The sequence below is a fragment of the Muntiacus reevesi genome, chromosome 3 (assembly GCF_963930625.1).
Source record: "Muntiacus reevesi chromosome 3, mMunRee1.1, whole genome shotgun sequence".
NCBI lineage: Eukaryota > Metazoa > Chordata > Mammalia > Artiodactyla > Cervidae > Muntiacus > Muntiacus reevesi.
In genome coordinates, this window is record NC_089251.1 from 141,272,402 (window position 1) to 141,289,128 (window position 16,727).

Genomic DNA, 16,727 nt, shown 5'->3' on the forward strand with positions numbered 1-16,727 from the left:
GGTGCAGGCTGAAAGCAGTTTTCATCATGGGAGGTAGAATACTGCACCCTTACATAAAGCCTCACAGATAAAAGTCAGGACTACCAACATATTGGTTTAACTACTGTTCAGTGTTCAATGCACCTACAAGAAAAATGGACCACATTTCAGCTGTTAAACTTATAAGGCCTTTAGAAAATTCCAATTCCAGTTTAGAGTCAGAAAGGAGAGAGAAACAGCAACCCTATCCCAGTAGATTCCAGGTGAATTCCCTTCAGTTTCTCCCCTATCATAATATTAATTGGTTTCCTAATGAAATGCTGCAATAAAATTTGTAAAATCAGATTCTGGCAGAAAATCAAATCAAAGGACAACTCTTCACAGCAGCCACACTTGCACACCCAGCCCCTGCCTACCTTGTTATGTTTCTGCTGGTGTCTTGCCTTTGTGTCAAGAACGTGGTAAGGGCTCTCCGAGTCTTGGTTGATGTAATATACGAGTCTTGAAGGCAGGGTGATTTCTTTCTGCATTGCATTGCTGGAACTGCTATTCTGTTGCAATGTGTTGTTTTCATCTGCCAGGACTCCCAATTTTTTTCCTGCAGTTTCACTCCAATACTGAGCTGGGGTTGGGGTGGCGGGGGACACAAACATACACAAACACACAAGTACCCTATCAATACATAAGTACTAAAATGCATTTTTTTCCATTAATTGCAAAAACAAAGTTTTCTACTTAAAAGGGTGTAACGAGTAGAGACACAGGAAAGCAAGTTATTGCAACAACGAAATGGCCTGGATAGGGCAACAGCCAATAAGGCATATCCAACAATGTACTGTTTATAGTCTTAAATCTATACTTCTAAATATGGGGGTGGGGGAGAATGGACTTGAAGGTAGGGTCATTAAACAAACAAGCTCAGTGGTTCTTGACCCTCATCTCCACCCCTTCGGCTTCTGCAGAAGCTAAATGGGACTCCGACTAGCAGTATCCCACCTGAGAGCTAAGAACACTCCTAAGATAACTTGAGTGTTGAATTCATGAACACTGAATGTTAATTGATTCATTAAGCAAAATGGATAATTCCTTTTTCTTTTAACTTTGAGATGAGCAAAAATCCTTTGCCACAGAGGGATGCAGAGGCTGGCAGCTTTCCAATTTATTTTCCTGCTATGGCCAGGTTTCTGCTCTCACTGATTTTCCGTCATCAATGTATTGAACATTACCTTAATTGTTCATGATAATAACAAGTATTTTGAGAAATCACAAGCCAAAGGTTTAGAGCCCCGAGATTTCCCTCCCCCACCTATAATTCCAACAGCGGTGAATAAACCCACTAGGCAATCTAAGAAGATACATTAGCACTGTTCTCATCACATCCTCCCGCATTCGCGTTCAGGCTCCACCACCCGAGAAAAAAACTTGCTTCCTCGCTGCATCTCCCGTACACCCGTCTCCCCAAGTTGAACAGAAATCAATAGGGACCCCGCATCCACTAAATATCTTCCGGCAGTAATTTAGTGACTGCAACAGAAATGGACTTCAAAAAGTGAACTGGAGTGAACGCGGGTTTGGGAATGAGGGGTGGACAGGCTTGGAAAGGCCGAGCCCTGGACGTGTCCGGGGGGGCAGGGTCCCGCGCGCCCTTCTCTTTCTTCTGCAGGGCCCCCTGGGCAAGGCAATGCAAAGGGCACCGGGGCCATACCCACCGCTGGGTGCAGCAGCCCCCCAGGCGCGGGGCCGGGACGAGGCGGCGAGTGGAGGCAGCAGGAGAAGGACGAGGAGCAGGCGGCAGGGAGGCGCGCGGGCCAGGGCGCGGATGGGCGCCAGGGTGGCGGAGCCGCCGCGGGGGCCGCCGGAGGCTCGGGCAAGGCTGCAGCCCGCCAGGGGCGGCCGCCGGGAGCTGTTGCCGGGTGGCTTCATGGCTCATAGCTCCCGGGCGCCGCTTGGTGTGGCCAGCGAGAGCGCGGGTCTAGGCTGCAGGGGAGGCTGCGGGCGGAGCCGGTCACGCCGGCTCGTCGCGCATGGTGCGGCGGCGGACAGGGGGTCGAGGCTAGGGGCTGGGCGGCGCCCCCTCCCTCGCTCGCCTCTCAGCCCCTCCCCGGGCGGCCGCTGAAGAGTCCGGGGGTTCCCAGTCGCTCCGCCAACTTGGAGCCTCCCCAGATGCTCCGCCCTCCCTGCGGCGGGCGCGGCAGCTCCAGCGACTGCGGGGGCTGAGGATGCTGAGGCTGCGCGCGGACGCGAGTGGCGCGGGCGTGCGCCCCGCCCTCGAGAGCGCGCCCGGGCGCGGCCCCGCGGCCCGGTGCTGATGCTGGTGCTGGTGCTGATGCTGCTCCCTGGCACGGGACGCACTGCGCATGCTTTATTTTGGGAGAAAAAGGGGAGAAAAAAGGCAGCAGAGTGATGCAGCATCAGAGGTGATGGTGGCACCTCCAGAGGTGGGGGCGGGGGAGAGAGGACGCTGGCAGTCAGGGATTAGCCACAGGGAGGAAAAAAAGAGTGGGGATTTCCAGGGCAAAAGGATGTGGAGGAACCCCCCACCCAGAGAAATCGACCAGCCTTTTCCACCGCCCCAGACCTCACATACCCGCTCCTAGTCCAACCCCTTCCTTCTAGTCTAAAACTTAAGCCAAGCCTTTCCTTCTCAATCTTTTATTTATTTCCTTTCTGCAAATATATATAAAGGATTGCAGCCGGGAAGGTAAAAATAGCGCTGCTCCTCATTCAGCTCGCCGGCAGCGCCGGGGAACGAAGACTGGGACGCACGCTGGCGCGTGGCGGGCTGGCTGGCCCGAGAGCGCCCAGAGGCCTTGAAGAGTCTGACCTCGGGTGCAGGGATGCCTCACCCGGGCCCTCCGCCCTGGCCTCTGTCGCCCGACTAGTGCCCAGGGGCTTTGTGGAAAGCAGATGGAGCTCAGAAGTTCAGAAAGGATGGCTGGACGTACTGGGGAAGGATTTAGAAATTCTGGCGGGGAATGAATACGGAGATTAGAAACCGAGCGTGTGGCAGCTATCTTGGGAAATCTAGCATTTGTCAACCCTGTGGGTGGGCATGCATCGGAGAGGACGCATTTCAGATTTTGAGATCTGAAATGACTTCTGTGGAGAAAAAGAGATTTCTCTCTCACCGATGTAAAAAATACAGAGGAAAAAATAAATGCCTGAATTGAATGGATTAGCAGTCACTAAATCCGATGGTTTGCGGCTAGGGCCTGTGGCAGATTTCGGCCCCCATAATACAAGCACTCATTTATTCCCCCTCCCGATGACAGTCTGAGTAATAGCAATAGTGTTTTTCTCCGTTATGTGTATTTTAAATGGAGATCATAACATCTACTTTGGGGGATCAAGAATTCCACAATTTTTAAAAAAAAATGATGTGTAAAATAGATAGCTAGTTAGACGCCAGTGTATAGCACCGGAAGTTCCACTCAGTACTCTGTGCTGACCTGGAGGGGTGGGACAGGGGGGCAGTGGGAGGCTCGAGGGGGAAGGGATTTAAGTGTACATATAGCTGATTCATGTCTACAACAGAAACTAAACCAACACAGCAAAGCTATTATACTCCAATTAAAATAATAATAATAAAAGAAAATATGAGGATATATTGCACCATTGGGATGACAGGACTCTGTTGCTGGCTGTCTTCTCCACCTTCACTTAAAAGAGAGGGAAGAGGGGGAGAGAGAGAGAGATGAGACACACCCTCAGAGACCAGAAATCTCAGAACTGTTAGAGAATTAAACACTAATATTAGCTCTTCCTCTCTGTATCAGAGGTAGGATATAATTTGTTATCACACATCTATTAATGTGAACTTGTAATTGACGCTACCTCCCCCAAATGTGGGCAGCAACAGTTTTTCTTTTGACTCAATTTGTGTCCCTAGAACCTAGCATGATGTTTGTGGCACAGAAAAGGCTCTCAGAAAATATGTCATGAATGACCAGACCAGCGGGTCGTACCCATAGCAGGAGTCACATGGGGCAGCTGATGAAAACACAGTCACGGTCCCACAGTTCCTACTTGCAGCCCAGTGTTCTTGGGGGTATCTCCCTCAAGGCAAGCAGGTCCTGGCCAGGTTTTCCCAATTTATATTTGATATATCAATATAATCCTTGGAAAAGGGTTTGGGCCAAAGGAGGTAGACAAGGAATGAAAAGAAAAAAGGAAATGAAGACAATGGATGCCCAGATGCAAAGTTCTTTAAAAGATATCTCTTGCAACCTCTCAAAGCCTCTTCCAATAAACAAAGCCATGAATCACCCTGGATCAACTGCACACCCACCTGTCAGCAGACACCATCCCACAGACTTGAGAAATGGAAAAAGGACTGAATTCCATTTCTAGTAAGAAGCAGGAGTGTTTGGGGGGAAAAAAAGATGTCTTTTGCACTATAATCCAAAAACTGCATTTATTTACAGAACTTTAATGTTTATAGACTCTACTGGAAGCAAGATAACGTATCAGTAAATGAAACTGAGTCAGAGAAGGAATAAGTTACTCAGAAAAAAATGTCCCAGGAGTTTGACCTTTAAACTATGTATTTAAGGAAAGGTTAAAAACAGATTCTTTAAGTGGTTAATTTGTTTCATTTAGTAATATCCCCACTAGGTAGTTTCGCAGTTTTATCATTAGAGAGTTTAGTTCTAAACAGTCTCCTCTGGTCTCATAATATTTAGTAATTGTGTTCATCACCACCTACTGCTTTGCTCTATATTCATGTCTGTGCATATCATCTTTCCTCTGTCAAAAAACACTGAGACCTAGGCTGCCTCTCAGTCATCCCTGATCTGCGGAGCCTAGATAGCACCCAGCATAGGGTCGACACTTGATAAATGCGTATTGGGTAGAGGAGGCTCTCACAGGTAGGAGGGAGGGATTCAGCAAGCTGAACTGAAATGAAGAGAGAACTGTTCCAGAAATCTGAGCGCTGTAATAGCTCCCAGGAGGGACCGTGAAAAAGAATCCACCTGCCAATGCAGGAGACGCAGGAGACGCAGGATGCAGGTTGCATCTCTGAGTTGGAACAATCCCCTAGAGAAGCAAACAGCAAGCCACTCCAGTATTCTTGCCTGGAAAATCCCATGGACAGAGGAGCCTGGCAGGCTACAGTCCACGGGTCACAGAGTCAGACATGACTTACCAACTGAGCATGCAATAGCTCTGGTTAGACGTGTGTGCTGGACCCCAAGAGCAGCAGGCGCCACTGGAGTGGCCTGGTCAGTTTGGTAGATGGGGAAAACTGCTGCAGTTATAGGGGAAGGCAAGCAGCCAGAAGGTCCACCGGAAGAAAATTACAGCAAGCAATATGGATACTAAAAGAACAGGATGAAAGGTGTGTGCAAGCAGTGTCCACGAAAGATAGCCATGCTGCTCCCCAAAAGTGGTGCAGCTAGGCTGGTGAGGGAAGATGCCCAAAGTCCTCTCTGCTATCGTCTGCAGCAGGGGCCAGAACCAGACCTGCCTTGAAACCAGCAAGAAAACTGGGCCTGCCCAGGAGCAAGTAAAAGGGTAGAAATATTCGATCTGGAAGGCATCTGTCTCCACAGGGCTGAGATTCTGGTGGAGAAGGCAGGAAAAAAAAAAAAATCACAGAAGAGGGGCCTTGGAAGATGAAAGCAGGTGAAAAAGTAGGACAATGTAGGAAAGCAGATTCACAAGAACAATTAGAATGGAAAAAGTATTTGACCAAGAAGCCAAGGTCAAAGAGAGCAGGTGGCAAATTGGTGGCTGGTGATGATGTTGAGGAGCGGTCTGGGGGAGGGAGAGCAAAGGAGCAAACGAGGGCCAAAGGGCAGCAGCTCTGGCTGAAGAGCCGAGAATTCTGTTACAGCGTCTGCTACAGGAGGTTTCTGGTTCTCTTTTTAGACTGGCTGTGAAGACTGATTTTACAAGTGAGAATTAATGCTTCCAAGGGGAGAAGTGTGATGAGAAAAACAACTTTTTGTTTTTCTGACTTGCTGCCTAGGCGTTTGACAGTATGAAAACCCTGTTCACGCCAGAGTCTGAACATTTAGATGAGGACTCGACCTTCAGATTCCCACCTTAAGCTCCGACCTTCAGATTCCCACCTTAAGCTCGCATTTGCTTTTTCCGCTGTACCCCTTCAAGTAACCACCTAGGGTTAAGCCAGTAAAAGGTCAGTGACCTCTGCCCCAACCACCTTATAAGGGATCGATGCTTGCCACACTCTCTATCTCCTGCTCATTGGTGACCTGGGACAGACGACTGTCCTTTCCCCAGCTCATTACTTCCACCACTCCCCCAGCTCCTGGGATCTGTAAGTAGTAAATCTTGTCTCTCTGCTTCCTTTGTGTGGGTTTATTGAAACTGTGCCTTCAATCCAAATGAGTTAATTGATTACACTTTCCCAAAGTGGGAGCTCAGATAACCAAGAGAGAAACCTGCCTGCCCCTGTAAGTGGCTTGTACCCCTTCACCTTTCAGCAGGTCAGAAGCTGCATGTTCTTAGTTCAGTCCCCCAGCTCCAGCCTCTCAAAACAAGACAATGTACTTCTTGGTAAAAGCCAAAGATGGGTGAGCTCTTTATTGGTACTTTCCACATGGTTCTGGGGTCAGCGAGCACTTTCTCTAGAGATTCATATAGTAAATATTTTAGGCCCTGTGTGCCATATGGTTTCTGATGCATATTCTTGGTATTTTTAATAATCCTTTAAAAATGTAAAAATACGCAGCCTGCAGGCTCTACTTTGTCAACCTACCATTTTTAACTACATATATATATATGACGTCAGGTTAAATTTTTTCATCAACTGCATATTAATGCCTGTGAGCAGAAAACATGTACAACAGTATATATATCTCTAAGTCCAAAAGAACTAGCTGTTCATTGAACTTTAAGATTTGTTTAATCAGCATGTAATTGCTTAATTTTTAATAGACATTCAACAGTTGAAGGGATTCCTAAAGAAAGAAGCATTCCTACATTTTGAGATCATTCCCAGACTTAGAAAACAGAGGGAAATGTCAGAAATCATTTGCCAAAAAAATACAGACACAGAAAACATCCCAGACTTTGTTTTGTTTTGCCAAGATGTATTTTCTGGTGAGCAGAGAGATGCTGAACGAAGGCTCCAGTCGTGACACGTTAGAGGATGGACTAACGCACGCAGGGACAGCCCTTCCTGGAGGCTGTCACCATAGGTGCCCTGAGTATGTGTTCCTCAAAGTCAACCCTGAAGAGTAGCTGCAAGACAGCAAGGACACAGCTTCACAGGCAGCCTGCAAATTCATGGAAAATAAGTCTGCAAGTCTGTATTAAATACACGTGTTCATTCTGAAGGACAGACTACAGCGGGCCAATTTCAGAAGTCAAGGTGTGACTTACTCTAACCCTACCGGGAAAAGCAAAAGTATTTATTACCAAAACTGCAATGGACACAGTCATATTTCTAATGGAATAAGTTGAACAGGCAAAAATGTATCCAAGTGTCCAAGCGTGAATACATCTGAATAAAGATAACCACGGGGGACACATAAAAGTTAGTTCTTAAAGGATATTATTTATACTACATGAAGGTTAAGTATGAATTCCTGACAGAATAAGATACAGCTTTAAAACAGCTGACTTCTCTCCCCACTGCACAAACATTTGACTAGTTTATCCCAGTTTGCTGCACTTACAAGCCTTAGTACAAAGGGATAAACAAGCGTGTCGTGATGATTTGTGGTGATAATCTATGCTGTGCAAAACTTGGAAGAATTCTGTTTATTGATAATAATCACCGAGGCAACACGTCACTATTAAACTCTCTCTGGGTCACGGAGCAACTCTTCGAGTTTCTGCAGTTAGTAAATTGCCACGTCCTGATTGGGGAAGGAGGTCCTCAACTATCAATACCTTTAGAGACTGTAACTGAAAGGGTAGAATCCCACCAAAAGAATTAATGTAATAAAGCTAATCCCTCCATTTACATAATAATACTTAAGCTCTTTAATAGCATTTGCTTTAAGACTTACTGAGCATTTACACATCACACAGTGCTTTTGCACGGTGCACACTCGTGGTCAGTAGGGTCCGACTCTTTTTCAACCCCAAGCCTGCCGGGCTCCTCTGCCCCATGGGATTTCCCAAGCAACAATACTGGAGTGGGTTGCCATTTCCTTCTCCAGGGGATCTTCCTGACCCAGCAATCAAACCCGTGTTGCATCTCCTGTATTAGAAGGCGAATTCTTTATCACTGTGCAACCTGGGAAGCCTTAAAGTGCTTTTATCTATTTTATTATTTTATTTGATCTTCAATTCTGTCACAGAGAGGACAGTAATTACTATTCTTTTTAGGGGCTCCATCTTGGATGCAAGGACATTAAGGACCCCTGGTTTTTGCAGTGATCATCAATCCTGCCTTTCCGTTCTAGTCACCTGGAAAGCTTTAACAAGCTGTTGATGGCTGAGTATTTAGAACCTTCATGAATGGAGTCTAACATCAGTGTTTTAAAATTTCTCCCAGTTTAATTGAATGTGAAGCAGAGTTAAGATATACTAAGAAGAGGGATTTCCCAAGATCACACATCAGAACAAGATTAACACACCAGAACTTGAATTGGAACCCTGAATTCAAGTCCTGCACTGTTCCCAAGGTCATCTCCCCTATTTCTGCTTTCATAACAAGTTTACCCTGAACAAGGAAAGTTTAAAAAATTAACTTAGTACAATTGCTGCAGGATTTAGGAAAATACAGAATTAGAAAGCACATGAGCCGAAAGTTATCTTTGAAGACATCTAGGATTTCAAACCCAATATTGTGGAAACAAAGGCCCAGAGTTTAAGCTTGTTACCCAAGGTCACACCAATCTGTGGCAGAATTGGGGCTGGATTCAGAGTTCCTCTTTCCAGGCTTTCTGTGGCAGAATTGGGGCTGGATTCAGAGTTCCTCTTTCCAGACTTTCCAGTACATTCCATTGTACTTTGTAAATAGTTTGCTTTTATTTTTTTAATTAATTAATTTATTTATTTTACTTTACAACATTGTATTGGTTTTGCCATACATTGACTTGAATCCACCATGGGTGTACATGTGTTCCCCATCTTGAACCTCCCACCCACCCCCCTCCCCATCCCATCCCTCTGGGTCATCCCAGTGCGCCAGCCTCAAGCATTCTGTATCATGCATCAAACTTGGACTGGTGATTCATTTCACATATGATAATTCACGTTTCAATGCCATTCTCCCATGTCATCCCACCCTCGCCCTCTCCCACAGAGTCCAAAAGACTGTTCAATACATCTGTTATCTCTTTTGCTGTCTCACATATAGGGTTATCATTACCATCTTTCTAAATTCCATATATATGCGTTAGTATACTGTATTGGTGTTTTTCTTTTTGGCTTACTTCACTCTGTATAATAGGCTCCAGTTTCATCCACCTCATCAGAACTGATTCAAATGAATTCTTTTTAACGGCTGAGTAATATTCCATGGTGTATATGTACCACAGCTTCCTTATCCATTCGTCTGCTGATGGGCATCTAGGTTGCTTCCATGTCCTGGCTATTATAAACAGTGCTGCGATGAACATTGGGGTGCACGTGTCTCTTTCAGATCTGGTTTCCTCGGTGTGTATGCCCAGCAGTGGAATTGCTGGGTCGTGTGGCAGTTCTATTTCCAGTTTCTTAAGGAATCTCCACACTGTTCTCCATAGTGGCTGTACTAGTTTGCATTCCCACCAACAGTGTAAGAGGGTTCCCTTTTCTCTACACCCTCTCCAGCATTTATTGCTTGTAGACTTTTGGATAGCAGCCATTCTGACTGGCATGTAACGGTACCTCAGTGTGGTTTTGATTTGCATTTCTCTGATAATGAGTGATGTTGATCATCTTTTCATGTGTTTGTTAGCCATCTGTATGTCTTCTTTGGAGAAATGTCTGTTTAGTTCTTTGGCCCACTTTTTGATTGGGTCTTTTATTTTTCTGGAATTGAGCTGCAGGAGTTGTTTGTGTATATTTGAGATTAATTCTTTGTCCATTGCTTCATTTGCTATTATTTTCTCCCATTCTGAAGGTTGTCTTTTCACTTTGCTTACAGTTTCCAATATTTTGCTTTTAAAAAATTGACTTGCAAAAGTCTTGGTCAGTCTGCAATGTAATTCATTTTTGGTCTTCCACTCGGCATTGTTGCATAAAGATAAAGAGAGATAGAGCTATGAGGTCTGGGCCCAACAGCATCAGTTCCACTAAGCCCAGTTCAACTGCATGGAAGCACAATACAGTCTCGTATAGCAGCATGGAGGCAGCTCAATATGGGGGGGGGAGGGGGGGGGGACTATGGGGCAAGGGCCCACACATCTTTGGAGGTAACCCAACAAAATACAATACCTATCTTTCTCCTATTTCTCTTGTCTTTTGTGTCTCAAATATTTCCAAGGGACAGTTTTCTCATCCAATGAGTTTCTTGTAATACCCTCATTATATTTTAAGAATTCAACAACTGTAACTTCTTAAACCATGGTTTAGGTAGTACCAAATTTGGTGAGAAACCAAAGAAGAACACAAATAATAACAATAAAAATAAAATAGTGCGTGCATGCTCAGTTGTATCCAACTCTTTGTGACCCTGTGGAATGTAGCCCACCAGGTTCCTTGCTCATGGGACTCTCCAGGCAAGAATACTGGAGTGGGCTGTCACTTTCTCCTCTGGGGAATCTTCCTGACCCAGGGATTGAACCCACTCCTCTGGCGTCTCCTGCATTGCAGGTGGACTCTTTACCACTGAGCCACCTGGTAAGCCTCCAAAATAAAATATTAACAATAATAACAAAGAGAAAAAGGAAGAAGAGAAATTTTTATGCAGCACCTAAGATGTGCTAGATACTGTGTTAAGCACTGTAACTGGATGGTCTCGTTAAGTCTTCATGCAATTCTATGAAGAACTACTGTTCTTACTTCCATTTTGACTGATTAGAGAACTGGGGCTTGGGAGAAGCCAAATAATTTATCCAAGGTCATATGACTACTAAGAAGTAGGGCTGGATCAGGAAGTGTGTTTGCCTGACTCCAAAGAATAAACTCTCAACCACATCATGATGAGTCATAAATATTGTCAATTTATCAAGTCTAATAATCAGATTCACCAAAAAATAACTAAAATTCAATCTTCTATCCATTTCACATTTAATCAGAAATTAATTTTGTTTGAAACTGGAGCTGAAAAACACCAATGCTGTATAATTTATTTGGCCACAGCCTCAAAACAAACACCTGAAACAGTCTTTTCAAAGGACTTATAGCCCTCTGAAATCATGGGACTTGACTACAAATAGAATTTTTATTTTTGTTTTTGCCTGTTTAAAACCATAAACATATTGATCCACACACAGAATTTTTCTGAATTGTGTTACTTGCTTCACAGTAGAGATTTTTTGAATCTTTACAGCCATTCTGTATAATTATTTGTATAATTCCAAAACAAAACTTAGCTATGTCCAGATATTGAGTTTCCTAATTAAAATACCATTCCACAAGAGAGGGCCAAGATCCTCACTAGAGAATTTAATTTTTTCTAAATTTCAAATTAACCAACATAGCTACCCATTCAAGTTAGTTTAATTATAATTAGCAACATTTATTAACCTACTCCTATCAAATAATATTAGCTTTTGCCAACACATTAACACCTTCAGATTTCCAATGATGTAACAAAGAAAGCTTAAACTCTGATCAGCAGTTATTAAATATTTTTATTCTTTTGTTATTCTGAGGCAAAGGGAATAGCTAATAGCTCCTTAGCTCATATAGCATGCTCTGGTGCAACATTTGTCACTTACTATATTCTGGCACATGAGTTAAAGCTAAAATAGCTATATTATTCCTGTAAGACTGTCATGGAATTAGACTATTCATGTCACAGACATAGACATAGCTTAGAGATAGAAAACGAGTGATAGAGACAATCACTTCTCTAAAAGGAAATGATAAAACTCTAGGCTTCTCCTGAATCCAATTCTAAGATTTTTTTGCTTGCTATTTTGGTAAATTATCTGAGGAATAGATTCCATGCTGAAGATGCTCTTGTAAAAAACATGAAGTTTTTCCATGTAATAAAATGTTTGGCTGAACTGAGATAAACTATAAACAAAAATTTTTGAGGTTGTGTGACCTGGCCAAAAAAACCAAGAATTTCATTATCAACAAGTAAGTTTAGGAAAAAGTAATCTAAACTATTTATATATCTACATAGCTATACATCCCACCTTCAAATATCACAGCACACATAGAGTATTATCCACATCACAGCTGGCAATAACACACACACACACACACTCCTGCACACCAACATGGGAGTTAGACTGTGGAGCTGACTCTCCCTTGAATAAAACAACTTTATTTTAAAATGCCAACAAAGCAATATTGATTATCAAATAGAAAATATGATCAAAATTACACCAAACTGTGATGCACAAGTTCTATAAAGCAATTGTGCATGATTCAGGAAAGAGCATTTTAAAAGACCAAGCTGCTCTCAGATGAGAACAACCTGTGAGGATAAGAACCACATCATCTGGCAAGATAAAGAATGAGAAGGAATATTTTCAAAGAATTTAAAAGCATGAACAGTGTAGATAAAGTGAACATAACCATCCAAATCCTAAAATATTTTAATGAAGGCAAGGCATCTGAAACTTGAGAGAGAAATTTTGAGCAGACAAGTAGTCCCACACATGGACCCCTCTTGGGAAATCCCCACTGCTGAAAGCATCCTGAGAAGTAGGTTTCCATGATTATGTCTATATTTCATGGTCTTGCTCCCCCAGCTCACTGTGGCCAATCAAGTTTTTACCTGAGATTTTTAAAAATAATGACTATTTTTTAAAGCAGTTTAAGATTCACAACTGGAGCAGCGAGCGGCACTGGAGCAGCGAGCTGCCGATAGGAGCTACCCTACGTCCACGGTCAGGAGCAGCGGCTGCGCTTTGCTGGAACAGCCGTGAAGAGATACCCCACGTTCAAGGTAAGAGAAACCCCACTAAGACGGTTGGCGCTGAGAGAGGGCATCAGAGGGCAGCCAGAGGGAAACCACAATCACAGAAAACTAGCCAATCTAATCACATGGACCACAGCCTTGTCTAACTCCGTGAAACTAAGTCATGCCGAGTAGGGTCACCCAAGGCGGACGGGTCATGGTGGAGAGTTCTGACAAAATGTGGTCCACTGGAGAAGGGAATGGCAAACCACTTCAGTATTCTTGCCTTGAGAACCCCATGAGCAGTATAAAAATGCAAAAAGGTAGGACACTGAAAGATGAACTCCCCAGGTGGATAGGTGTCCAATATGCTACTGGAGATCAGTGGAGAAATAACTCCAGAGGGAATGAAAAGACGGAGCCAAAGCAAAAACGACACCCAGCTGTGGATGTGACTGGTGGTAGAAGCAAGGTCCAATGCTGTAAAGAGCAATATTGCATAGGAACCTGGAATGTTAGGTCCATGAATCAAGGCAAATTGGAAGTGGTCAAATAGGAGGTGGCAAGACTGAACTTCAACATTCTAGGAATCAGTGAACTAAGATGGACTGGATGGGTGAACTTAACTCAGATGACCATTATATCTACTAATGTGGGCAGGAATCCCCTAGAAGAAATGGAGTAGCCATCACAGTCAACAGAAGAGTCCAAAATCCAGTACTTGGATGCAATCTCAAAAACAGCAGAATGATCTCTGTTCGTTTCCAAGGCAAACCATTCAATATCACAGCAGTCCAAGTCTATGCCCTGACTACTAATGCTGAAGAAGCTGAAGTTGAATGGTTCTATGAAGACCTACAGGACCCTGTAGAACTAACACCCAAAAAACATGTCCTTTTCATTACAGGGGACTGGAATTCAAAAGTAGGAAGTCAAGAAACACCTGGAGTAACAGGGAAATGAAGCAAGGCAAAGGCTCATAGAATTTTGACAAGAGAGCACACTGGTCATAGCAAACACCCTCTTCCAACAACACAAGAGAAGACTCTACATGTGGACATCACCAGATGGTCAACACTGAAATCAGATTGATTATATTCTTTGCAGCCAAAGATGGAGAAGCTCTATACAGTCAGCAAAAACAAGACCGGGAGCTGACTGTGGCTCAGATCATGAACTCTGTATTGCCAAATTCAGAGTTAAATTGAAGAAAATGGGGAAAATCACTAGATCATTCAGGTATGACCTAAATCAAATCCCTTATGATTATACAGTGGAAGTGAGAAATAGATTTAAGGGACTAGATCTGATAAACAGAGTGCCTGATGAACTATGGATGGAAGTTTGTGACATTGTATAGAAGATGGGGATCAAGACCATCCCCAAGAAAAAGAAATGCAAAAAAGCAAAATGACTGTCTGAGGAGGCCTTACAAATAGCTGTGAAAAGAAGAGAAGCAAAAAGCAAGGCAGAAAAGAAAAGATATACCCATTTGAATGCAGAGTTCCAAAGAATAGCAAGGAGAGAAAAGAAGGCCTTCCTCAGTGATCAGTACAAAGAAATAGAGGAAAATAACAGAATGGGAAAGACTAGAGATCTCTTCAAGAAAATTAGAGATACCAAGGGAACACTTCATGCGAAGATGGACTCAGTAAAGGACAAAAATGGTGTAGATCTAACAGAAGCAAAAGATATTAAGAAGAGGTGGCAAGAATACACAGAAGAACTGTACATAAAAGATCTTCACGACCCAGATAATCACGATGGTATGATCATTCACCTAGAGCCAGACATCTTGGAATGTGAAGTCAAGTGGGCCTTAGAAAGCATCACTATGAACAAAGCTAGTGGAAGTGATGGAATTCCAGCTGAGCTATTTCAAATCCCAAAACATAATGCTGTGAAAGTGCTGCACTAAATGTGCCAGCAAATTTGGAAAACTCAGCAGTGGCTACAGGACTGGAAAAGGTCAGTTTTCATTCCAATCCCTAAGAAAGGCAATGCCAAAGAATGTTCAAACTACCACACAATTGCACTCATCTCACACGCTAGTAAAGTAATGCTCAAAATTCTCCAAGCCAGGCTTCAGCAATACGTGAACTGTGAACTTCCAGATGTTCAAGTTGGTTGTAGAAAAGGCAGAGGAACCAGAGATCAAATTGCCAACATCTGCTAGATCATCAAAAAAAACAAGAGAATTCCAGAAAAACATCTATTTCTGCTTTATTGACTACGCCAAAGCCTTTGACTGTGTGGATCACAACAAACGGTGGAAAATTCTTCAAGAGACGGAAATAGCAGACCACCTGACCTGCCACTTTAGAAATCTGTATGCAGGTCAGGAAGCAGCAGCTAAAACTGGACATGGAACAACAAAACACATTGGTTCCAAATCGGGAAAGGAGTACATCAAGGCTGTATATTGTCACCCTGCTTATTTAACTTATATGCAGAGTACATCATGGGAAACGCTGGGCTGGATGAAGCACAAGCTGGAATCAAGATTGCTGGGAGAAATATCAATAACCTCATATATGCAGATGACACCACCTTTATGGCAAACAGTGAAGAAAAACTAAAGAGCCTCTTGATGAAAGTGAAAGAGGCAAGTGAAAAGTTGGCTTAAAGTTCAATATTCAGAAAACTAAGATCATGGCATCCGGTCCCATCACTTCATGCCAAATAGATGGGGAAACAGTGGAAACAGTGGCTGACTTTATTTTGGGGGGCTCCAAAATCACTGCAGATGGTGGCTGCAGCCATGAAATTAAAAAACGCTTACTCCTTGGAAGGAAAGTTATGGCCAACTTAGCATATTAAAAAGCAGAGACATTACTTTGCCAACAAAGGTTCATCTAGTCAAGGCTATGGTTTTTCCAGTGGTCATGTATAGATGTGCGAGTGTTGGACTATAAAGAAAGCTGAGCGCCAAAGAATTGATGCTTTTGAACTGTGGTGTTAGAGAAGATTCTTGAGAGTCCCTTGGACTACAAGGAGATCCAACCAGTCCATCCTAAAGGAGATCAGTCCTGGGTGTTCATTGGAAGGACTGATGCTGAAGCTGAAACTCCAATACTTTGGTCACCTGATGAGAAGAGCTGACTCATTTGAAAAAACCCTGATGCTGGGAAAGATTGAGGGCAGGAGGAGAAGGGGACGACAGAGGATGAGATGGTTGGATGGCATCACCGACTTGATGGACATGAGTTTGAGTAAACTCCGGGAGTTGGTGATGGACAGGGAGGCCTGACATGCTGTGGTCCATGGGGTCACAAAGAGTTGGACACGACTAAGTGACTGAACTGAACTGAACTGAAGCTTCACAGCAAAACTGAGATTAAGGTAAAGCAATTTCCCCTATGCCCTCTACTCCCACAAATACATAATCTCATACAGCTCAATATAAAAAAAATCAAACAACCTGATTAAAAAATGGGCAGAAAACCTGATTAGGCATTTTTCCAAAGAAGACATTCAGATGGTTAACAGGCGCATGAAAAGGTGCTCAACATTGCTGATTATTAGAGGAATGCAAATCAAAATCACAATGAGCTATCTCCTCACACTTGTCAGAATGGCCATCATCAAAAATCTCCAAGTAACAAATGTTAGCGAGGATGTGAGAAAAGGGAACATTTGTACATTGTTGGTGAGGGGATATGAATTGGTGCAGCCATTATAGAAAATGGTCTGGAGGTTCCTCAAAAAACTGAAAATAGAAATACTATATGATCCAGCAATTTCACACTTTGATGAATATCTGAAGAAAATGAAAACAGTAATTTGAAAAGATCCATGTACCTCAATGTACATAGCAGCACTGTTT

General features: G+C 43.4%; 1 protein-coding gene across 5 annotated transcripts in view; it reads right to left on the reverse strand.

Moving 5' to 3' along the window:
- The window catches only part of ADAM23 (ADAM metallopeptidase domain 23), a 179,645-nt gene extending 177,661 nt beyond the window's left edge, over nt 1-1,984 (reverse strand). For all 5 annotated transcript variants that reach the window (XR_010662199.1, XM_065927689.1, XM_065927687.1 and 2 more), the window contains exons 1-2: nt 1,689-1,984; nt 396-601 (exon numbers count right to left, since the gene is read on the reverse strand). Coding sequence is in view for 4 of the 5 variants with exons in the window: in XM_065927689.1 (XP_065783761.1) it covers nt 396-601; nt 1,689-1,902 (420 nt within the window). In the remaining variant the exon portion in view is untranslated. The remainder of the gene's footprint in view (nt 1-395; nt 602-1,688) is intronic.
- Nucleotides 1,985-16,727: the final 14,743 nt, after the last annotated feature.